The sequence below is a fragment of the Crotalus tigris genome, unplaced genomic scaffold, assembly GCF_016545835.1.
Source record: "Crotalus tigris isolate CLP2741 ecotype Arizona unplaced genomic scaffold, ASM1654583v1 scf7180000017624.2573661763:2888555, whole genome shotgun sequence".
Taxonomy (NCBI): Eukaryota; Metazoa; Chordata; class Lepidosauria; order Squamata; family Viperidae; genus Crotalus; species Crotalus tigris.
Genome location: NW_024096519.1, coordinates 1,175,154 through 1,201,205, shown reverse-complemented (window position 1 = coordinate 1,201,205; position 26,052 = coordinate 1,175,154). Strand labels below are relative to the sequence as shown.

The 26,052-nt window shown below is 38.7% G+C and overlaps 1 protein-coding gene across 12 annotated transcripts in view; it reads left to right on the top strand.

The window, feature by feature from the left end:
* HDAC9 (histone deacetylase 9) overlaps window positions 1-26,052 on the top strand; it is a 347,135-nt gene that overhangs the window by 163,984 nt on the left and 157,099 nt on the right. For 9 of the 12 annotated variants that reach the window (XM_039332526.1, XM_039332546.1, XM_039332536.1 and 6 more), the window contains 3 exons: window positions 7,274-7,451; window positions 10,692-10,825; window positions 19,315-19,435. In XM_039332526.1, the coding sequence (XP_039188460.1) occupies window positions 7,274-7,451; window positions 10,692-10,825; window positions 19,315-19,435 (433 nt within the window). The remainder of the gene's footprint in view (window positions 1-7,273; window positions 7,452-10,691; window positions 10,826-19,314; window positions 19,436-26,052) is intronic. The other 3 variants (XR_005555379.1, XM_039332577.1, XM_039332587.1) reach the window with 1 other exon arrangement.

Sequence of the window (26,052 nt, the reverse complement as noted above, 5' to 3'; positions counted from 1 at the left end):
TTATTAACTGGTCCTAAGGCCTAGAAGAGAAGAGCGAAGAGATTCCTTTATTGTCCACCTGTTTCTCAGTTTAGCCCGTGACCTTTTGTCACAAGGCCTGTACAGGCAGCATTAGAACACTGTCTGGCTGTTCTTGCCATTGCCTTCTGTTCAGAGCGAGGATCGGTTTTCCATCTCTGACTGTGATCTGCGTGTTGGGTTCCTCCCCCCATTTCTAGGTACTACTGTCCAGGAATACCTAGACAGCAATGGCAGACAGCTCCTCGCCCCAGGCTTCTCAATCTAGTGTCCCCCCCGCTCAAGCAAAGCGCAGATCTGAAGAATTGGACATGGGGGGGAAGAAAAAAGCTAAAACCAAACATCTGTCTTCCAAAGATACTTCCAAATCAGCCGGGCGAGAGGCCACAAGGAGACACTTAGCATTGGAGAGAGAATTCTCCAAGGCACAAAGGCTCAGATCCAGTGGGACTGAAATGGTTTCCCCCGCCCCACTGGATGCTCCTTTGACAGAACCTCAATTTGAATCATCTCAGGATGCCCCAAGACCTTGGTCTCCTCGGGGGGAAACCGAGCAGGTAGGTCCTCCTCGCTCCTCTCCTTCATCAGCACACCAACCACCTGAGACCAGGTGTGCCTCAACGGAGGTTGGGGTCAGTTCCAGGGACCAAGGGGAAATGTGGTCCCAGGCTCAATTCCAGGCCTTCATGCACCAAGCATTCAGGCAGTTTATGTCATCAACTGAGAGTAGCCAGGTGCAGTCCCATCCTACTCCTCCCGCATCTATTCCCCCACCTCTGGTGGAGCGTGATACTAGACCTAGCTCTGCTGTTTCGGAGACATCCTCACAATTAGGGGAGGAGGCATCAGTGGAACTGTCTGAGGAGGAGGATCCAGCTCCTGAAGAGGTGACCTCTTCCGGCCTTTTCGATCCGGCCATTTTTCGGTCACTTCTCGTAAGGGCTATTGACATGGTAAAACTTACCTCAGCCCAGGAGGAGACTCCTTCTTCCTCATCCAACCGGGAAGCCAACCCTCTGTTTGCGGAAAAGGTCAAGGAGGAACCGCAGATTCCATGCCCACTAGTCTTCAGGTCTACGGTGGAAAAGCAGTGGGCATCCCTTGCTACCACTCCTTCACAGAGCAGTTTAGACAAGAAACTTTACAATGTCTCTTCTTCTTTCGCTTCTCTTCTAGAAGTCCCATCTGTAGACGCTCCGCTGACCTCTCTGTTCTCCAATACCGCCGTCCCGGGGGACATGGCTGAATTCTTGAAGGCAGAGGACAAAAAGTTCGAGTTCTCTTTTCGTAGAGCTCACCAATCTTCGGCTTGGGCCATAAGGGCGGCAACCTCATCCTCCTTCTTTGCACGCTCGGCAATTATGTGGTTGCAGGAACTCCAGACGCTCATTCCGCCGGATCAGGTCAGAGCGCACCAAACAATAGGGAAAATAGTGGCAGCATCCGAATACATTGCGGATGCATCCTTACACTCGGCTAGATGTTCAGCCAGATCCATTGCAGCCTCAGTGGCATCACGTAGGCTGCTCTGGTTGAAGCAATGGCGCACGGATTTAAAGGCAAAGTGGCGCTTAGCAACATCTAGGTACAGTGGCACCCACCTTTTTGGTCCGGTCCTAGAGCCTCATATCATTGAGGGCAAGGACAAGCGCAAGGCGCTGGCCCATCCCTCTAAAAAACCAGATAGATGGCCCCAACAGGACTTCCGTAGGCCATCATTCCGTCCCAGCGGTTCCTGGGATTGGAGACAGCCCTTTCGGGCAGGGCAGTCCTGGGATTGGCCCAGAGGCTCGCGATCCTATTCTTTCAGACAGGATCGGCAACAGGACCGCCAGAGTAGTGCAGCCAGGGGTCAGTTCCAGACCAAGCGTCCCTTCAGGGGATCAGGCAGTCGTCCTTACAGGCGGTCCAAGTGACGCCAAGGAGGACTACCCCATTGGGGGTCGACTGGCACTGTTTTACGACGTTTGGGAAAACACAACCACAGACGCCTGGGTCAGAGAGACCATAAGACAGGGTCTCTCCCTAGAGTTTCGATCTTCTCCCCCAGATCGTTTTATACAGTGCCCGGTTTCAAACAATACATCAAAAACACAACTAATCACAACAGCCATCGCTCATTTATTAGAGATCAGAGCCATAGAAAGGGTTCCTCAGGAACAGATCGGGGAAGGGTTCTACTCCATCCTGTTTGTAGTTCCCAAAGCCTCAGGCGGTTGGAGGGCGATACTGGACCTAAAGGGTCTAAATTTCTTCCTCATTTACAGGAGGTTCAAGATGCAGACCCTAAAGTCCATCTTGGCAAGTATCAGGAAGGGGGATTTCCTTTCCTCCATCGACCTGACAGAGGCTTACTTACACATTCCGATCATCCAGGAACACCGCAGGTTCCTGCGGTTCTGTTACGCACACAAACACTACCAGTACCGGGCTCTTCCCTTCGGCCTATCCTCGGCCCCGAGGGTCTTCACAAAAATCTTGGCCGTGCTGGCGGCTCATCTAAGGATGATACCCGTACGGGTACAGTGCTACCTGGACGACATACTGATACAGTCCAAATCTTTCCAATCAGGGCAGTCGGACCTGGCAATCACTATTCAAACACTTCAGGATCACGGGTTCTCCGTGAATTTCAAAAAGAGTCACATCACACCCACAAGACGTCTGCTCCATCTAGGAGCTCTGATAGATTCCAGCCTATGCAAGGTATATCTCTCCCAGGAGCGACAAGTCAGCATCCGGAAGCTGACACTGCAGATCCGAGGGGAAAAAAGAGTACCCCTGGTACAATTATCCCAACTCCTGGGGAAGATGGTCTCTTGCCTGGGCATCGTTCCTTGGGCCAGACTGCACTCCAGGAACCTCCAGTGGTTCCTTCTTCCTTTTCAGAAACGCAACATCAGCGCCTCCAACAGGAAGGTCAGGGTTCCCCATCACACTCTGTCCTCCCTCCTATGGTGGACCTCGTCCGCCTTGTCCAAGGGCACTCTGTTCAAGGAACCCACCAGGATCACCCTCACCACAGACGCCAGTCTGTTCGGTTGGGGCGGTCATATTCTGAACCACTTAGCCCAGGGTCAGTGGTCCAGTTCAGACTTGGCTCACAATATAAATTGGCTGGAGCTCAGGGCCATCCACCTGGCTCTCCAAAGATTCTCCCCCTTGGTATCAGGGAAACACGTATTAATCCTGACAGACAACATTGCGGCCAAAGCTCACGTAAACAAACAAGGGGGCACCCACTCTTGGGCACTCATGCAGGAAGCACAGGCCATAGGGCTGTGGGCAGAGTCCAACCTGAGGTCCATCAGAGCAGAGCACATATCGGGGGAGGCGAATCAACAGGCAGACTCCCTGAGCAGGGTCACAGTGGATCACTCAGAGTGGAAGCTAGACTCAATCCTATTCCAGGAAATATCACGCAGGTTCAGACAGCCCATTCTAGATCTCTTTGCCTCTCCGATCAATGCACAGCTCCCCAGATTTTTTACCAGGTTTCCGGCGAGGGGGGCGGAGGGAACGGACGCCCTCCGGAGCAGATGGCCGGAGGGCGTACTTTATGCATTCCCTCCTCTTCCACTAATACAAGCGACCATTCGCAAGCTCATCCAGGAACAGGCAGAGCTAATCTTAGTGGCTCCATTTTGGCCAAGATGCCCGTGGTTTGCCGACCTGGTGGACCTGTCAATTTCACCTCCATGGAAGATTCCCCCGGACCGAGTAGCTCTCAGCCAGGGGAACCTCCAACATCCGGATCCACAGTGGCTCCAATTAGCCGCTTGGCACTTGAGCGGGAGAGTCTGACCAAACAGTCTTTCTCCTCTGGGGTTATTTCCGTCATCCAGGCCTCGAGGCGTCCCTCGACCAACAGAATCTATGACGCCACTTGGAGAAGTTTTTGCTCTTGGTGTACCAAAAAGCGGCTTTCACCGCTTGCTGTCTCCATCCCAGACATATTAGATTACTTACTTGAGGGGTTAACTAGAGGTCTGTCAACCAGCACCATACGTAGGCAGATAGCAGCCTTGTCGACAGTTCTCACCTGTGACAACCAGGTTTCCCTGTCCCAACACCCAGCAGTCAGTGCCTTTCTCAAGGGTGCGGCCAATGTAGGGCCCCCCACGGTTCATCGTTATCCATCCTGGGACCTCTCTAAGGTGTTACAGGCTTTAACGTCCTCTCCATTTGAACCTCTGAAAGTTTGCTCCCTTCACTTCCTTACATTGAAGGTAGCCTTCCTAGTGGCCATCACGTCGGCCAGGAGGATTTCAGAATTGGCGGCCCTGTCGGTCAGGGAGGACTTGTGCATGTTCCATGAGGATAGAGTGGTCCTCAGGTTGGATCCTGCATTTGTTCCAAAGATCAATACAGGGTTTCACCGCTCGCAGGAACTAGGCCTTCCTAACGTCTGTCCTAACCCTTCCCATCATCTGGAGAGACAGTGGCATATGTTGGATGTGCGCAGGGCTCTGCGCCATTACATTAAACGAACCTCGACCTTCAGGAAGTCCGAGGCATTATTCGTGTCCTTTCAACCCTCAACTATGGGTCGGAAGGTCTCTTCTTCCACCATTGGGCAGTGGATAAGGATGTGTATTTCCAGGGCTTATATTTCCCAGTCCCTTCCGGTACCTTCACATATTACTGCTCACTCTACACGTAGTGCTGCTGTCTCAGCAGCTTGGTCTACCCAGGCATCACTCGAGGAGATTTGCAGGGCTGCGACATGGTCCTCTCCTTCCTCATTCATAAAACATTATAGGATAGATCAATTTGCAGCAGCTGAGGCTGCTTTCGGTAGGAGAGTCCTACAGCAAATAGTGGGTTCTCAGGGGTCACAAGCCTAGACTCCCTCCCTATAGGGACATGAGCAGCTTTGGTATGTCCCAATCAGTGGAGTCTACATCCATCCTGATGGAGAAAAGAGCGTTGTCTTACCTGAACGCTTTTTCTCAGCAGGATGGTGTAGACTCCATACCCACCCTGTTAGTGTTAGTCTAGGCCTGTGTCTTCCTTTTTTGTTTGGAGCCTTGCATCTGGTAGCTTCGCCTCGACAAAAACTGGGAAGTCACACCCAGAAGGAGGCGTGGCAGAGTTTTTTGTCTTAGTCTGAGCACTGATTAAATTACCAATCAGTGGAGTCTACACCATCCTGCTGAGAAAAAGCGTTCAGGTAAGACAACGCTCTTTTTTAGATGCAGATGCAAGCAGCTTAGCACCATTTTATAAAACACATTTTGTATACCACTGTAATCTTTGCAGAGCAAACATGAGCACTTAATAGTTGGCGGTCAGCATGATAGGTCTTTAGATAAAGGAGACCAAAATGGGAAGTGGAATTTGAAAATTGCTTTCAGAGTATGGCTCCAATGTTAAAACCATTGGCCTATCAAGATAATTGGCTGCTAAAGCAAAAAAGTGTTTAGCTGCAATTCAGTCAGTAGTTGTTTCCAACACTTTTATCCATTTTTATAGCAAAAGGCCAATGAGAATGACAGGCAGGAATATACTGTGGGATAAAATGGGAAAAAGTATGATAAAATGGGGAAAAGTGGATAACTTCTGCCTACCATATCTTTCTGCCTACCATAACATCTGCCTACCATATCTGTTTTAAAGTGAATATATTTCCAAGAATATATCTATTGATTAGATCTAAGAATCTAAGGGCTGTAGAGCTGGGCATTCTCTATTAGTTCTACTCTACCATTTAATATGATCCAATTATCCATAGATTTGTCCAATATGATTCAAGGACTGTAAGATATGGTGGCAGAAGTTACCCACTTTTTCTCATTTTATCACACAGTATATTTCTGGCTGTCATTTCCGTTGGTATTTTGCTATAAAAATGGATAGAAGTGTTTGAAGGATGACTTGCTATACACTTTCCTAATTAGTATAGATGGAAAGCCATGCTTTCTTCCAGGGAGCTCTGACTGGTTATATTGAGGAATTGTTTGCACCATGTCCTATTAATCACATGGCTCTCCTAGATTTAAATATGTTCCATTTTCATTTGTCTATTGTTTAAAGATTCCGATTGTATGGAAATTGTCTGAACTAATGCTAAAATGTCTGTTTATGTAGAATTCCCATATTTCATTAATGACATAGTCACAACAATTGGCAGTCCATTTTACTTGATTAAACTTTCTTCTTCTTCTTCTTCTTCTTCTTCTTCTTCTTCTTCTTCTTCTTCTTCTTCTTCTTCTTCTTCTTCTTCTTCTTCTTCTTCTTCTTCTTCCTCCTCCTTCTAGGAAATTATTATTTTTTCCTTGTAAAACCTTTTAACACATAACAGTTGATCCATCCAATCTCCATCAATTAGTTATTATTAAAATTAAAACTTGGTGCAGGGAGCCATAAGTATAAAATCCACTTTTGAAACAATTGGCAGCTTCCTCAGAATATCTGAAAGAAATAATTATAGATAATGTAGAAATTGTGACTACACACATAAGGAAAGGATTTTAGCATTTAGACCCTTCCTTCCTTCCTTCCTTCCTTCCTTCCTTCCTTCCTTCCTTCCTTCCTTCCTTCCTTCCTTCCTTCCTTCCTTCCTTCCCCTCCTACAGAAAAGAATTGCATTACATGTTAGAATATGGAACACACTTTGTAGTGAGTTTGATCCAGGGGTTTCATTGATTGGCAGGTGCTTTGTAGAGTTCCAGTGTTAGAATTTTCTAGCCCAGCTGGAGTTGCCATAGTATGAGATTTTCTGGAAGTCAATTAATGTACTATAATACTGAACCATGTCACTTTTAAAGTACATTTGGAATTCTGGGGTGAAGCATTGGGAAGACTAATATTGTACTAGCTATGCTAGCTATGTTAAAATAGCCGAACTGTTGTCAAGGTTTGCTTTTATTCTGCATAACAGATTGAATACATCACATTTCTTAGATTTTGCCCTCTCTAATGGCAATTTTAAAGATGTATAGATGTTCTGGTTTTCAGATACTTTTCCTTTCAAAATTCTACCATCTGTCTTAACATCTTATTCCTTTTGGATATATTTTTTAATCACGTAGGGATTCAAAACCGATCCCAGAGTTCACAAGAGATGTTCAGTAGCTTGTGTGGGCAGGTGTGAACAATTTTGTTGATAGATTTATAGAGTAAGTCTTAAAGTTGGACTTCAGGTTTGTTTACTTGAACACTGAACTAATAAATTTAATTTCTTGATTAATTTTTTCTAGTATTCATTGCGATCTCTTGTCACATTTTTACCATGTTTCTCTCTTGAAAATAGCAGGTCCTGAAGCAACAGCAGTTACAGCAATTGCAAGTGTACCAGGGTCAGATGGCTGCAATTGGCATGGTGCATTTAGATGAGCACCAGCCTAGTGCCAGGACACAGACTTCCTTGACAACTTGTGTATTATCTCACCCAACCGTGGATCAGCCTATTCAACAAACCTCCATAACAGGTAAGAGTCCCTAAAGATTCCCATAATAGGCAGAATACATGTACAGTTCATGTAGAATCAATTGATTTAAATACCAAGAATGCCTCTGGTAGTTGCAGCAATTCAATCCTTTTTTACTCTCAGTACTATGTTTTAGTGCAGCTGATAATGGATAATATTCACACATTCAAAATTTAATACTGTTGAGAAGCTCAGGCAGCCAAGAAATAGGTGCCTTTTGGATGTCCTCCAGCCTTTTGCACTTTTATTTCTGTCTAGCCCAAATTGTATTTTGTCTTTTTCTCCTCTCCCTCCCCTTGTTGAGACTATTGCCGTGTTTACATGAAACTCTTACAAAAAGCATGATTATAATATATATTGCTGATATATTTTGTCACAATGTATGCCAAAAGTGTTATTTTCCAATATAGTAAACACATTCAAAATTATCAGTTTCTTTAATTTTATGTTTCCTTTCAGCAAAGAATGATTGACATGTGTGTTGTATTGCATATAAAGGTACTGTATTTTCTGAGCATAGAATGGAGTCTTTTGGTTGCAAGTATTGAATTTTCCTTTGAGGATTACACTGTCTTCAGCTTTGCAGTAGGAAATATAAATAGTCTAATGGCCCTTAAGATGGTCAATAAATATTAGCTGTGATGTAGAAATTTCAAATTCAGATCAGAGTCATAGAATCTAATTTCTAAAATAAATGAATAAGCTGATTGAACTATTAGATTATATCCAAAACTGCTAAATTGTTTTAGAAGATTCAATTTCTGTGCACATGCAAAAATGATTTATTCAAATATATTGGGAAGATAGAAGTTGATAAAATTTATGAAATTAAGTAGAAATACAAATTAAATTGAATTATATGTTTAAATTAAACTTATTTAAATTGAAGTTTTTGCATTGCATATTGCATGATTTACCAACCATTATATTTCTTTAACTACCATAGGATGCATAATATTAAAGTTGGACCTATGTTACAGAATATAATATTTTCTGCCAGTGATGCTTTTCTTCATTTCTTTAAATGGCAATTTAAAATCCAGAAGAAGGAAGAAACATGGCATCATTCAGCTCTACAATATATTTCTATCATAAATAAATATAAATAAAAATTGCCATCAACTATAATTCTTAAGGATAATGAAAATATATATTAAAATTAATGTGTTTTCCGATCCAGAGACTAATTTTACTCTGACCCATATAGTCACATTTACAATTTGCATCACAACAATTAGATCGAAATCTGATTGATTTTTCTTTCAGAATAAGCCAGTTACAATCTTGGCCTTTCTGATTTCAGAGGGGAATTTTGCCATTGGCTTGAAAAGAGACAACATTCCAACCAGAATCATTATCTTCCACTAACATTCCTTAGCAGCAAGCAATTGAAAACAGTTGTCTCTTCCCTCACTGCTCCTTGTTCCTTGGGGGGGGGGAGCAGTGTTGGCTGGATTGTGTTAGGGAATTCTACATTCTATTTTTAGTTGGAAGCTCTGTTGCTGTGTTGTGGTACAGTAGCACACGTGCTGTGTGACCCACAGCTGCAAAAGTGAATTATTTGCACATCCTAAATCAATTTAGATGTTTGAAGTGAATGAAAAAAGGACATTCAGATTTCATTTTAGACTGAATGTTCTTCAACAGACACACAGTTTGGAATGTGAGAACATTTTACTACTTAAAAGTTTGCATGGAATGTTTCTGACAGATCTCAACTTTTGATTTATTTAGGCACTCATTCAAAAGTTGCAATCCTATGCAAAGTTCATTTTGGAATAAGACCCATTAAACTTCTCTTGGACTCAGTTGAAGTTGCACTCACAGTAACCTGAGCAAATATAATGTTTTGATGATTTGTTTTATGTCTGAGAAAATTAATAAATCCATTAGCATAATTAAAGAAAAGAGGGGAAGTGACTTAAAAAGTGGCCCAACACTTTGATTAAAACATGGTACCTGGTGCTAACTTTGGGCAGTTACCAGAATCCAAGGATTTGGCAAAGTACTTCACCAGATTCTTGCACTTCTAATGAGGACCAGGTGCTTTACTCTGGGACACCAGGATAAATAAATAGTGTTTCAAAAAGTCCAGGTGAATACTCTGTCATAAAAGAGCAACCACCAAAGGCATCGTTCCCAGAATCCCCATAGAATTGAAGCCAGCATTGGATTATTGTTGACAGTGAAATATTGGGAAATATTTAAAGACTACCTCAAGATAATTTTGACTCTGATGATTGGTATTGGACATGCCATTTTCTTTGCAACAACAAAGAAACAGTTTGCCATGTTATTGCTATTTGCCAGTTAGGTCACCACTTCTGAAATTTCTGGGGCTCCATTCAAGCACTAATGAGATCTCACCATGTTTAGATTTTTTTTCAAGATCAGCCAAAGTACCACTATCTGCTGTGTCCCCAAATATTTAAACTGCTCAATGAAAAAGGAGAAGCTGGCACTGAAAAAAAGCTTATTAGTCCAGCCAAAATAGTATAATTAACAAAGCATTTCTACTTTTGTCAGGTGAAATTTATATTTCCCATATGTTACTAGCCCTTGGGATATGATTTATTCTGTTTACAGTGCACATTTATGTCAAGGATTAAGTTATCTGAAGTCTTTGTTTAGTTATTACTTCATTTAGTGACTATTCAGAGTTTTGGCAGTGATAAAAAAGTAGCTTTGTGACTGGTCCTCACATTTACGAACTTCATAGATATGTAAAACAAAAGAAAGTGAGATCATAAATTCACTTGTGGTTTCACTTAATGCCACTTCAAATAACTCATTGCCGATCTCAATCCCTAAACAAAGTTACCTGTCATTTCATTTACTTTCTTTGCATATATACTGCATAAACCTAAATGTCAGCACTACAATGTAAATGTAGAGTATACATTGTAAGGGGGGAAAGTACACTTATCCCAAAAAAGACAGTCCCATCTCTCCAAAATAGCTTTTGTTCAATTTGACATATTCTGATCATCCCAACCAGATATCCAGTGGTGGGATTCAGCCGGTTCGCACCACTTCGGCAGAACCGGTAGCTAATTTTTTGGTGCCCAGGTCCCAAATAGACTTCCGGAAGTAGCATCCACACAGAGAACCAGTTGTTCATATATTTGAATCCTACCACTGCACACATCCAATTCTATTTCAATGAGCATCCTAATTGTTGTACTTTACTTTACAGAGTAAAGTTGTTGGTAAGTTGGTCCTATTATGTTTGTTTTGCAGGTGTTGCATATGACACACTAATGTTGAAGCACCAGTGTTTATGTGGCAATTATACGAACCACCCTGAGCATGCTGGAAGAATACAAAGCATTTGGTCAAGATTGCAGGAATGTGGGCTGCTAAACAAGTGTGAGGTAATGGCTACACAACTAGATTAAATATGGTGGTTTTAATATGATTTCTGTTCCTTATGTAAGTACCAACTGGATGGCTTCAGGAATATTCCCTGCACATCATAAGTTATATTATAGAACAGTGATGGCGAACCTTTTAGAGACCGAGTGCCCAAACTGCAACCCAAAACCCACTTATGCATCATCGTGTGCCTGGTGGGTGTGGCCCATTGGGTGGGCGTGGCTGCAGTGGTAACAGCAGACTGGGTGAGACTAAAAAGTTCAATCAATCAATTCCAACTTTGCAAAATCTTTATTTTTCCCGCGAGAAGTTGAAATTGACTAATTGAATGAACCTTTTTTTTTTTTTGTACACGGCAGTGGAGCCCTAAAGCGAAAAGATTTTATAAAACCCAGCTGAAGGCCCAGGACTGGGGCGACAGCACGCGTGTCCACAGAGAGGGCTCTGAGTGCACGCCTCTGGCACCCATTGCTATTAGCTGCTATAGAATCTAAGATATGCATCATACAGTCATAAAGAGTTCTGAGAGTTTATTATTATTTTTAATAATCACATAGATATGCATGCCAAAAAAATCCCTCAAGATATTGACCACAGTTGGACAATCAAACTCCTGCCTCCTTTTTATATGTAGATAAGAATAAAACTGTACTCTCACAAAGAGGAATATTGATCGTTCAGTCTACCTTTCTTAAACAGATTGATTGGGAATCTAAATGGTTTTCTGGAAATCTCATCCAGGAAATAGGTGGGGTAGAACGAAACTGGACACAGCATGGGAAAAATCTAAATTTCACTTTTTAAAGCTTTGAATATTATTAAAATAATTATATATATTTAATATAATTAATTGGAGCACATTTAATAATTTTCTTCTTCATTCATAGCTAAATTAAAATTCAAGGCTTCCTGAGATTTTAAATATGATATCTGAGTTTAAATAACATACATTTTAAATAGATTAATTTTATCTTCTGTTTGTAATTTATTCCAAGCAAGGCAATACTGTTTAGCTTCAACATACACTACCTATATTAGATTAAACAGACATTTCTATAATGGATGAAATAATTATTTAGGCAGATGCTAACATGACTATTGTTTTCTCACTTATAATTAATTAAAGAATATAAGAACTTTAAAGCATCTTGTGTGTATACATTCCTTGAAGTCAGTGTTGATTGTGCAATTGCCTGGATGAATCCCTGTAGATTTCTTAGCAAGATTTTCAGAAGTGGTTTGCCATTGTCTACTTCCTAAGTTGAGAAAGAGTGACTGCCCTAAGTCACTAAGCTGGCTTTATGTGTGACTGGAACTCATGGTCTTCAGGCTAATTTCTTAATCACTATATTAAATTGACTCATTAAATGATCTTGAGAATGTTGCTTTCATTATAGCACAATTTTTGCAGATTAAAAATGCTTTGATGCTCTTTTGACTCAATCACTCGACTATTACAATGATCATTCACAATTATTCCCATAAGAAATTTTACTGGTTGTCACATAATAGTGGCATAGATCCTGGATAAGCAAGCCAAGATTTAGAATACTGCACCCCATGCAGTTAAATTTCTAGAAATTATTTTTATTTGTAAAAGTTAAAATTATTCCAAATGTGTAAATATTGATAGAGACCTTTATTCCTGTTTGGTAAAGCCTCTTTATATTTTCATTCATCTGCCAGAGTCCAGAGTAAGTGACTGAGGGCCACTGTTAAAGCCACAATTTGTTCTGGACTTAAGTGTTGCTTTCTATTAATATTAGTTGTCAATAGTCAACTGTTTCATTTATGAAAGACAATGTTCTATTGCTCGACAGATACAAAAAAAGTAAAGGACAGATGAAATCTCTAAACTACTTAGAGATATAACTTCTAGAAATGCTTGTGCTCATAATAAATATGAAACATAAATCTGTTGAGAATATTAATATACTGATTAGATATAGATATAGATATAATCAGTCCATTTAAGATTAATAAATGACAGAAAAATTAAGGGAACAAAGTATGTAAATAGAAAAAAATTAGAAAAGTGAGGCAAAAGAAGATATTTTAATGTTATAGTTAAATAGGAGAGAAAATAAATAAATTAAATGCTTTTGTTTTGCTTGTTTGTAACCTATACCTATTTTGGCTCTTATCCCATTTTCTGTCCTTTGTATAAGAGAGATACAGTGAAATGGATGGTATTCTTTATGGTATTAATAGATATTCTGGTATATGACTAATAACTGCCCTTAATCTCTTAAACATTTTAATTGGCTTTTCTGTGAAATATGCAACTCTCAATGGAAAGGAAAAGGGTCTTCCATAGTCCTAACCACCTGGGGTTTCTTCATTTGTATGTTATGCAGTCATCTACAACACATTCCAGAAAAAACATTTATATAATACCACATCCCTTTTCCCTTCCTTCAAGAAAATGTAAATATGTTTTAGGCAAATGAAATAATATTATCAATCACCGGATATATAAATAACAAGGTGTTTTTATAAAAAATAATCCCTGGAGAAAGTTATTAAATATATTGTCCAAAGTAACAGAATGTTGTTGATTTTATGCAACTATATCTCAATGTTTTTTGGCTGTAAATTCAGTTGCAGGATTAGTAATGGTGAAGAAATTGGAGATCAGATTCCTGTGTAATTAAATCTTTTGTTAATCTATATTTAGTTTAATATGAATTCCATTGATGTTTATCAGCCTTTTGAAAGTGAGCATTGTAATACTATAAGTCAATAAAACAGAGGACTAAAATTGTACCTCCAAACAGCAAATTAGTTCTGAGTGAAATTCTGTGTGCTAGTTATCTATTCTAAAGGCATAGGGCCAGTTATTTGAGGGACATACTATCACCCATAGTTTATGCCCCTTATTAATTTATTTGACTGGGCACTACCCACTTGGAATGTGGTCTTTGACATATCACTTAAAGGTACAGTAGGCCTAAACACAAACACAATTACACTCCTGCTGTACAAATCTTTGTGAAGGTTCTTTATTTTAAGCAACAATAACATTATGAAAGAGTCTGTGTATCTTTGTAGAAAGCTTTTCTAGAAGATTTTCATGAGATTCATGTTAATAGCAAGACAAGCCAATAAATGTTTGCTGTTATCAGAATAAAAAAATGTTTAAAGTTTTTTTAAAAAACAGACATATGAAATTAAAGCAGAGGCATTAAAAAGAGAGAGAAACTATATTTAATCAGAAAAACTGAAATTAAAACAGATTACTATTTTTTTCAGTAGCAGATGCAAAAAGGCAGAGATTAAAAGAGCAGTGTTTTCTTGTTAGTAGCCATTTATTTTGGTCTGTCAGTTATTTATCAAAAACTGTTTGGTCTCTTTAGATGATAAAATGCAGGAGTTCTGTTGAGGGTAGGGATACATCTCAAAGTCTTCTGCAACGTCTCAGTGACTTCAGAGGCATTTTGGGTCTATACTTTAATCTTCCATATAATGGTTCTAACATCATGTTTTGAACCATGCTGTTCATTTCTTCTTTAAAAACCACTGTGGTTAAATGTCTCCCCATCCGCCTTTTGGGCAACTTACTTTCTTCTCTTTTTTAAATTAATATTTTATTAATTTTCTAGTTTTATAATCATGAGTACCTAATAAACAACGTGTTGTCCTGGGTCCATTAGTAATTCAATGGTACATATTAACTTCTTCAATCTAGGCCCAATATTACACCATCCAATGCTTCCTCTCTTCTTCCAGTAGCACACATTTTCCCACATTAGGCAAATACAATTCTTATTGTTAATACACATACAATTAAATATCAACATCTTTATTACATTTTCCTAATAATATGAATAATGTCAGTTTAAAATATCTTTTTCTAACCAAAACATATCTTAATTGCATTTGCACTTAATATCCATTTGTTCAATTAATATCCTATTTTTCCCGCTTTTTAAAATTTTAATTTCTCATCAGTGTTCAAAATGTCTCTATTGCTTATAATTTCTCATAATAGGTTATTTTGGGTAACCAAAAGCTTCCCTTATTCAAATCCTCTTAGCATTTTCGTATTTCCCTTCTCATACCAAAATGTAATATTCTAGTTATAAATCCTATCTTTCTAGTTATAATAATACTTCTATTTCTAACAATTATATATTCTCAGCCATGTTTAAACATCTGATTAATAGTATAATATCCCATCTAATGGGTCAAAACCTCTATTTTCTTCAGTCTTACTCTAGCTTTCTTCCTTTGCCAACGAACTTTCCAAGTCAATGCATTTGAATCATTAAGTAATTCTTCTTCTATTTTTGTGTATATTGTTTGGAATAAGAAAGACAATTTGATTAAAGTATTTTTGGAAGGATGCTCAGTCCATGATATTCATTAAATAGCCTCCCTCCTTGTCCAATTTCCCACAATTCTCCTAACAGCTCTATCTTCCATTCATTCAGCTCTTCTTTCTCATCCTCAAGTGTGTTCTGAGGTAGGAGGACTTAAGATGCCCAATTTGAAATTGTATTAAGATGCTGCGGCTTTAACATTGATTAGCGATTGGATTAACTTAACAAATCAGAATATACTTTCTTTGGAGGGATGGGATTTATTATATGGATGGCATGCATATTTCATTTATAATAAGAAATCGCATATTTTAAGAATTGCTTTATTGCGTGTCTGGAAGAAATATTATTATAGATTAAATTATAAAACGCCAATTTGGGGGATTCCTGGACATGCAGTAGAGGGGATATCCAGAGGTGTGAAGTTGGACAGGATTTCTTATAACCAATTGCTTAAATTGGAAGGGAAGGATTGGCAGTTAAAATCATTAGATGAATTAAGGCAAGATAATATTGTTTACTCTTGGTTTCAGTATAGACAATTGTTAGATAGATGGAGTTTAGATCAAAAAGTTGGTATTACTTTAGAAGATGTGAATTTGATAAAACAAATTAGAGATCAAAGTCGAGCTCCTATAAAGAGAATTTATAATGTATTAGTGGAATTGGATTCAGAGACGGAATTAATCAAAGATTGTATGATAAAATGGGCCCAAAATTTTCAAGAGCTGATATTATTAGATACATGGGAGGCAATTTGGGTTGGGAATGTGAAGTTTATTCAGGCTCAAAATTTACGAGAAAATTTTTATAAAATGTTTTATAGGTGGCATTTGGATCCACAAAAATTGTCTCACATGTATCCTAATTTACAGCCTAAGTGTTGGAGATGTGGTTGCTTAGATACAACCTATTATCATATTTGGTGGACCTGTATAAATATAAAAGCTTTTTGGATTAAGATTTGGTGGAACATTCAAAAGATTTTTAATAGAAAGATAAAGTTTACACCACAATTGTTTTTGTTAGGTATTATTGAAGGTTGTGATGTTAAAGAAACTATTTTAATGTTGAATCTTATTACGGCTGCAAGGCTATTGGTTGGGCAATATTGGAAGAAAGATTCTTTGTCTACTATGGAAAAATGATCGTTTAAAGTTTCTAATTTAGCAGAAATGGCCAAAAATTCTGCTTACTTGAAAGATCATTCACAAGAAAGATACATCTCGGTGTGGAGAAGATGGATAAACTTTGTACAGAATAAATATGGGATTAGAAAGTATTATTTAGTTTTTGATTAACTTATAGTTTAAACTGGGAGTTGTTTGTATTTGAGTTAAAGTATTTTAGAGATTTGGTTATTGGTATAGTTGGATAAGCTTAATTAGAATTTGTTTGTTTATTTTTTATCTTTTTTAACCCTGTAATCAGCTCTGGAAAGTGAGGGGGGAGGGTTGGTGTGGGGGGGAGAGAGGGAGGGAGGGTTATTGTATTGTAATAATGTATTTGTATAAAACTTTTCAATAAAAAGTGTGTTCTGAGATCATGACAGGTAAGATATCTTTTCTATTTCCAATATTATCGCTACGTCTTCTAATTCTTCATTTGTCTGAGTCTGTCTGTTGGTTCTTTCTTTAGGTCCTCCATCTTTGGATCTGCTTCCTCTGATTTTCCTTCTATTTGCTGGGTTGCTAGTTCTTCCTTTGTAGTCATTTTCTGAGTTGGTATATCAAGCTGGGGGCTTTGGGGAAAGATGTTAGGGATGGTTTTTTACCATTTGAAGCTAAGTATGGAACATCCATTTTGTTTTTGTATGTAATCTTTATAGTCCAATCTATTTAGGGATTTAAAAAGTTTCAGTCAATTGATATTTGAACTCCTAATTATCCAGCCGGTCTTTCAGTCCATCCTTAAGTCTCCCCTCAGCAAACATAAGTAAAGTTAGAATTTTTCAAATTTTTCTGTCCAATGAAAAACACATCCTTTCTGTCCAGAGAGAGAAGAACAATTAAAAATTGTTCATCAATCAAAGGTTTATAGTCCAAAGTATTCCATCATCTCAATCAATAATGCATGTTTCTTCTATAGGGAAATAGGTCCATGACTCAGCTCTAAAAGCCAGTTAGTATTTATATTCATAGTCCAGGCAGGCCAATTTCAAAATAGCTTATTGTCTCTTCTAAACAGATAAGCAGCCCAAGAGGCTTTTTTCCCCTTTTCCCTGCTGCAGTCTTCAAAAGTGAACGTTTCTGAAAACAATAAGAGTCTTATCTGAGACTGGGCTTCCAGCCAAGTTTCCTTTAGGCATAATAAATTGCAGTGCTGTAGTTCACCACTAGATGTCATTAACATCATCTTCCAGCTTTTTACATCAAAACTTATATTACAAGGTTTTTAAGTCTCTTTTTTTAAAAATAAGAATCTCAAAAGCACTTATAGTCCCCAAATTTCAAAGTTATATATGTGTATTGCTTCCAAATTAATCTTGTAATTTTCTCTATTTTCTGCCAAGCAATTAATTCACTGCTTTTCTTTTCCTAAGGGAATTCCCCTTCCCTCTCTCATTGGGGAGGATTCTTTGCTTTGGGCAAAGGAAAAAATCTTAAAGTCATAAAGAGAGGATAGGGTCTCACCCAGTTCCATCCACATTGCTTGAAAGTTGCTGGTTAATGCTTATTTTCTTTGGTTGTCAGTAGCTTCTGATTGGCCACACAAATGTAACCAGTCATTTCCCCGCTGGTTTGGAGGGCTTCCTCAGATCAAAAGGAAGGACCGCCATCCTCCCATGATCAATGAGGGTCCCCTGCTTCTCTGTCGCCTCTTCGGGGTGACTTTTGACCCTTTTTAGGGTTCACAGCGGGGCAAAATCGAATGCAGAAGACAGAGCCCTGTCTTCCTGCACCCATCAGACTGCAGTGTCAAACTGGAACTGGGCAACTTACTTCTCACTTAGTTGCTATTTTTCCTCATATCCATTCTATCTTGGCACTTAACTGTATTCTCATTTCTTTGTGATTCATGACCAGTGGGGATTATTTTGTTTTGTTTCGTGCTTGCCAAAATATTTTTCTCTGTACTTTTTTTTCCTTTTTCTTTTTACTGTGCTTCAATCTGATGGAAAGTAAATCACTTTTGATTCTTTTCCCCCTAAAGGAGAGAAGAAGTTGTGGTGGGATTCTAATGGATGGGGCGTGGGGTTCTTTTGCTTACCTTAATTATTGAAAAGCCAAGGATTGTGTCATACCTTCCCTTGTACCATCATCCTTCCAGTGATTGTCAGTTTCTATGATTTCATATTATTTAATTACAGGTAATTCCTTTTGGCTCTTCCAGAATAAGAAGTTTGAGGAGCTGAAGTGGCTACATGCAATGAAAACAAAAATGTGATACAAAATAATTCTCTGCCGTTTCATAACATAATCAGCTTAAAGTATTTCCCAGAGAATTTGAAAGAAATTCAGAAGCATCCTACTTACAAATAATTCTAATGGGAATTCATGTCCCTGCTAAATAAAATTCTATCTGACTAATTCACAAAATTAAAGAGAAATCAAAGGTCAGGTTTTGGAATTTTGTACTTGTGCTATATTATAAAATATAGTCTTATCTTTTTGCAAGACAAAGATTCTATTAATCTCAAATAGAATTTTAAAAAGTACTGATGTTAGGCTGACAATCACACACACACACACACACACACACACAAACACACCCATGTCAGATCCATAGGCTGTTCAGTGGGGAAGGTTGAGAGGTTGTTTTTTTTTTTTTTTTGTCTTTTTCCCTTTCTTGCCATCTTGATCTGGATCACACTCCTCTCACCCCTGTAAAATCATTTACTGCATGGATTATGTCATATTTACTGTAGCCTTCATAAAGGGTTGAATGCAAGAGGAAAAAAAGAAAAAAGAGAAGGGCATTTATTTCTGTCATACAAAGTGCTATGTTATTTTAACATAACATCAATCCATTTATTTAAGGGAGAGAGAGAGAAAACCATGTTTTTGCTTTCTTGTATCATATTAAATATCAGTGTCACATTCCTATATGATGCAATTATTACTGCCCATGATTAATCCTATTCAATTTTATTTTGGATTTCCTTTCTTTCCCCTCCCCTGTATATTATCAGTGGAATATTATAGAGCTCTGTTGCTCTCTTTCAGCGGATTCAAGGTCGAAAAGCCAGTTTGGAAGAAATACAGCTGGTTCACTCCGAACATCATTCACTGCTCTATGGCACCAGTCCCCTGAACAGACAGAAGCTGGACCCCAGGAAAATCCTAGGTCTGTAAAGGGATCTATTCTACTGAGAACAGCACATTCCAGTCTTGTCATTAGTCATAGCTGGTGTCAGTTTAAAATACTTGGCAAGCGATGTAACACCCGCCCCCCCCCAACCCAAAACAAAACACTTTTTCCAGATGCAATTCATTGTGGAAAGAGAATGTTGCAGAGAGAGCCAGTAAAGATTAGGGAAAGGCATTGGCTCAAAATCAACCATAGAGATCTCATTCTGCTTTTATGATCATCTGGTTATTAACCTTTAGGGGATAAACAATTATACTTTGGTGAGTAAGTCAGAAAAGGAATGGACACATGACCCATATCCTTAAGGGATAGTTTTCAGCCTCTTTTACTTGGTCTTAGAAAGCAAAAGAATTTCAAGGGGTAAGACAGATATTTTAAAGTCACGAGTACCATCTGGGTTCCACTATACACAGCAATGGATCTTGAGTCCCTGCTGTGTTATACTGACACTGTTTTGAAAATGAATTTATATGAATCAACGTCTTTCACTGGTTGAAGCAGAGTTCAGATGATGCCTTCACCTATGTAGGGATCAGCACTTGGAAAAGCCTTGTTGAAATGACTTTTCAAATGGTAACAGTTGAGATAATGTATGCACTTCCCTTTTGAGAACAGTACTTCGATAAATTCAGTGGGATTTAGTCCCTGATAAATGTGCTTTGAAGAAAGGGTCAGTTCTTGTTTTTGTTCTCCTTCCTATGTGGTTTTGCTAGAATCAGCCTATTCTACAGGGTGCTTGATAGGGCAAGCCCTAGATTTTTGTTCAATATTGCACAGACTCTTTATGGAGAGAATGGAAAACATTTTCTCGAAGACTGCAACATGTGGGATAAAGATACATGGTGTATTGAATTGGAACATTTTTCATAATACTATGATCTTGCAAAGTCTGCTATGATTTGAAGATATATTAATCTACTGAGGTGTATAAACAATTGGCAAATAATGGACTGTTTATTTGTGTCTGTTTAATGTATTTAAAGCATTTTATTGACCTTTTCAGCCAAAATGACTGAATTTGAGTATATTTTGCAGCTTTGCCTGAAGCAAAACATAATCATGTTCAATCCTTGAGATTGTGGGGCCAACAAAAGGTACAAGAAGGCAGATAGAGCAGAAAGTATCACTGTTGCAGTGGCAGAAGATAGGTGATGCCTAGTATGTAATTAAATCATAATCGATTTGTTCTCTCCCCCCCCCCCAGAAACACTGCCAAAAGCTGTGGTTGTTTATAGCACACATTTTCTTCAAAATGTTGAGATTTTGTTTTAGGAAAAAGATTAAATCTATGTAAAAATTCTTGTTAAGGTTAAGTTACATTTATAAAATTATATGGGAATCCATTTTATATTTCTTCCTTGCCTCTTTTCTGCAAGTACAGGATCCACTTTTTTCAGATCACCCAAGGGTTGATCCATTGGTTGCAACAAGACTGACTGATCAGCTTGTCACCCGAACCTGAGGCCTAAAGCATGAAACTCAGTATCCTGTTTTCTAGCCTGGTGCTTTAACCACTAGGACAAATTAGCTCTCCCAATCCATTTTCTATGGCTTTTTAAAATTATAAATGGGAAGGAAAACTATTCTTCTTCCTTCTTCTCCTCCTCCTTCCACAATCACATACTGTATTTATAGAACATTAAGTATTTATAAAGCATTAAGAAGAAAAATAATCATAATTTTAGTGAATGTAATATATTTCAGGAAGAAAAGTCTGGCTATAAATAGATCCCAGTCCAAGGGATAAAGAGAAAAATGTCTGGACAGGCAAATCCAAACAGATTGATTTTTATGGAGTAGAAAGAAGGCCTAGATGACTAACATCTAGAGTTCAGATCTATAGATTGAATCTGAGCACACAACAACAACAACAACCTCAGAAAACATATATATATATATATATATATATATATATATATATATATATATATATATATATGAATTTGTCTTGTGAGCAGTAAAACCCAGTAATAAATCTAATGAGAGTACAAGATTGCTCAGATATGTGTAGCTCTTTCATACCCCCTAAAATTTGGCCAACTATCTTATGCCCTCTTCCTAAGATGAAATCATCCAACTTTTCCATAGGGACTTGTGATTCTATTTGGGTTTGACACTATATTGCAATGGATTTGGGAGATTGCTTTCTTGGATGCTGCAGGAATTTGAATCAGGAGGCTGTACTTACTGTAAATGATATTTCCTAGACAATCACAATTGTACTTGACTAAGAGGGCAGATTAGATGTGATTGTATGTGCAATGCTTGTGCAATTGTGAGTAGCATGTGTATGTGTCTATATTTTAAGGAAAAAATTGTAAAATATATGCTGGGCTTTACTTTATCTTTCATTAGCAATTAAATTTTCCAGTTAATACTACAAAACAGGAACAGTGTCATAATTCCAAATTGTTATTTTTTTAACAGACTGGTAGTCCTAACCTTATACTATTATATTGTACCCAGAAAAAAGAGGGGAGGCTTCATCATAAAAGAAAAGGTGAAACAAAAAAACCATCAATTTCATATTCTAACCAACCATTAAAAATAAAATGGAATAATGCGACAAAAGTATCCTTTTAAAGTTGGTTCAATTTAACTAAACCATAAATTTGAGCGGGTTTTTTTTTTCTTTTCCTGAGCTAAGGTACAAAGTTACTAAAGGACAGAAGAAACTTTAGTTTTCACTACCTTGAAAAATTTACCATTTTGACTATTTATATGTTCATTGTGTGCCACATTGTAATTCATTGAAAATTAACAATACAGATCATTCTTTTAACAATTGACAATATAGATTATTCTTTTAATAAGGGCTATTCAGTACATTTGCTCAGTTCTTAGTTTCCATTCTTTTTCTATTGCTCTTTTTGTTAATATATTACAAAAATCAGCATTCCTAAAGATAGCAAAATTGTGCTATGTGTCAACCCCTCTCATCCTATTAGCTCAGGCTTCATATTAAATAAAATTGATATACTCAGAATCTGCACATTATGTGTGATTGTATCATAACTCTAAGGCTTTCTTAATTTTTTATTCTTACCTGAATAACTATTGGTCTTAAGTTTTGTAAAGAAAACCACTAGAAGACCTCCAGACTCCTCTGGTTTCTATTAGCTTGCAGGCAAAGACACTCTCAGATACAAATACTAGTATGCATAGGTATCATCAGAATGGCTGAGCTTTTAAATATTGCATTTTCCAAAGTCAACCACAGAAATAACTAGATAATCAGAGTTTATGCAAGATTGGGTTTTCCTGAACTAAGGTAAAATAACTGGGATTTCCATGTACTATTTGTTTTGCAACTTTTCTAAATATTTTTCTTTTTGATTGGTATAATCAAAACATATTTGTAAACCCATCTCCTTGCAGCCCCCCTTTTTGTAATGATTCCAGTGCAGGATAGGAAAGCCAAAGCTTGGATATTGAATATAGCAATGTTTTTCAAACTTGGCAACTTTTAACATGTTACTGGCAAATGCTGGGAGCTGAAGTCCACACATCTTAAACTTATAAAGTTTGAAAAACATTGCCATTTAATCTCCAGCACCTAAAATGCTCTGGAGTTTTACCATAGTTTCTAAAAATCAGTAGCATAATTTTCTGAATTTTTAATTGGGAAAGACAAAAGAAATAGTGTGAACTTGCTTCTAAATGTTGTCCAGTTTCTGGCCACTATAACAATGACCTTTGCTGACTCATTAAGTTATTTCATTCTCCCAAATCAATTTTGTTGCCCAAGCCCAGAATGGATTTCCGGAAGCAGCATCCACACAGAGAACTGGTTGTTCACCTATTTGAATCCCAGCACTGGCAGAAACTGATTGTGACAACAACAGAACACTTACAGTGCAATTGGTATTTGTGTTCCATGTTCTGAGATGAATCTCCAGTAACAAAATCATTGCAATTAACTCTTACTCAGCATTCTGTGAACTGTTCAATATGCATGAAACATTCTATTATTGTACCTATACTAATTTCAACTGAAGATCATTGGAAGTGTTTTGTATTATTTAAAAGAACTCTGCATGGTTTATGGGATAGGGTGAAAAGATCATGATTCAGAGATCATATAAATAATTAATATAAATTCCATCAAGTTCTTATAATGAAAGGTTAGCCGTAGATAATTCATCTTTATCTTCCAACTACCATGGAAATTCAGAATAGTAATAGATTAGCCAAAATAAAGTTATTAAGATATGCTTCAGTTCAATTCAGTTCAACTGTCATGAGCATTGATTTGAAAATTCTGAAAAAGGATTAAAAACAGTTTCCTCAGAACTGAGTTCATTCAAAATAATGAAATGAAAAACTTGGTTTATTCCCCAAATAGATTTACCCACTATTTTTTTAAAAAAGGATCATCCCTAATGAGATTGTATGATTTTCCATTAGTAAAACATGGAACTATCTCAGAGAGTAGATTAGCAATATAGATGGAGACATAGATGGTAGATTCAAACATTATATGAAAAAGGTATTAATGAAATGACACCAGGAATATAAATATTATTAATTCATTTATAATAAATGCATTATTATTTATAATATATTTATTATTATAACATAATTTATCATTCACATATAAATCATATGGTCTCCCCACCCCAACTCCCTACTAAATTTAGAGAATTTGCCCCTAAATCTAAATTAGCACTGATGGATTCCTGGAATTATTAGGAATACAGTATTTTTTTTTTTTTTACTGAAAGGCTGATTTGTGCAAAACTATGAGGCTTAAGACATATACAGTCATGAAATGTCTGCTTTATCCATTCCAGTAATAATCTGGGGGCTGTAAAAACACACTTGTTTTATGTATTATGTTTGAGAAGGGGCGTTGTCTTACTTGAACGCCTTTTCTCTGCATGATGATGTAGAATCCACTGGTGTTAATTTCAGCCTTCCTGCTCAGAAGAGACTAAGTCAGAACTTTAGCCATGCCTCCCTCTGGGTGTGTCTTCCCAGTTTTTGACGAGGTGAAGCATTCATGACGAGGTCTGGCGCAATGACTCCAATCATCGCGACACTTGCCTAGACTACCCTAACAGGAGGGTGTGGATTCTACATCATCATGCTGAGAAAAGGCGTTCAGGTAAGACAGCGCCCCTTCTCCAGCATGATGAGTGTAGAATCCACCGGTGGGACATACCAAAGCCGCTCATGTCCCTATGGGGAGGGAAAAGTCTAGGCTTGTGTCCCCTGAGAAGAAACTACTTATTGTAGAACCCATCTGCCAAATGCAGCGTCCGCCGCTGCAAACCTATCTATCTTATAATGCCTGACAAATGAGGAAGGGGAAGACCACGTCGCTGCCCTACATATCTCCTGGACCAGGCCGCTGATGCAGCTGCGCTGCACGTCGAGTGAGCCATGATGTGTGCAGGAACTGGAAATGACTGAGAAAGATAGGCCTGAGCAATGCATGCCCTGATCCACCTACCAATGGTCGAAGATGAAACCTTCTGACCCATGGTGGAGGGTTGAAAAGACACGAACAAGGCCTCCGACTTGCGAAAAGCCAAGGTTTGCTTGACCTAATGGCACAGAGCCCCGCACACATCCAATTTGTGCCACTGTCTTTCTAGATGATGTGATGGATTAGGACAAAAATTTGGAAGAACCAGATCTTGGGATCTATGAAACAAGGTATTGACCTTTGGAATGAAGGAAGGGTCCAATCTGAGGACCACCCTATCCTCAAAAAAGGTGCACAAATCACTCCTGACTGAGAGTGCGGCCAATTCTGAAATCCTTCTAGTCGATGTTATGGCTACTAAGAATGCCACTTTCAAAGACAGAAAATGAAGAGAGCAAGAGCTGAGAGGCTCGAAAGGAGGAGAGGTCAGAGCCTGTAACACCCTAGGCAGGTCCCAAGATGGATAGCGATGTACCGCGGGCAGTCTAACGTTAAGCACCCCCTTTAGAAAGGCACTAACTGCTGGATGTTGTGACAAAGGAACCAAGTTGTCACAGGTAAGGACCGTTGACAAGGCCGCGACCTGCCTGTGGATGGTACTAGGTGATAAACCTTTGTTCATATCTTCCAGCAGATAATCCAATATGTTAGGAATGGTGACCGATAGCGGCCTGAGCTGTTGTCTAGTGCACCACATGCAGAAGTTCCTCCATGTGGCATCATAAATCCTATTAGTCAAGGGGTGCCTCGAGGCCTGAATCATCAAGATCACCCTGGACGAATAGGATTGCCTAGCTAAACTTTCCCGCTCAAGTGCCAGGCAGCTAGCTGGAGCCACTGTGGATCTGGATGTTGAAGATTCTCTTGGCTGAGAGCCACTCGGTCCGGGGGAATCCTCCACTGTGGTGAGAGGGTAGATCCACAAGGTTGGAAAACCATGGACGCCTCGGCCAATGTGGAGCAATCAAGATTATCTCTGCCCTTTCCTGAATCAGTTTGTGGATGGTTGCCTATAATAACAGAAGGGGAGGAAAGGCATAAAGCAGGCCCCCCGGCCACTGGCACTGGAGGGAGTCCGTTCCCTCTGCTCCCTGTGTCGGGAACCTTGAGAAGAATCTGGGAAGTTGGGTGTTTGACAGGGAGGCAAAGAGATCCAGATGTG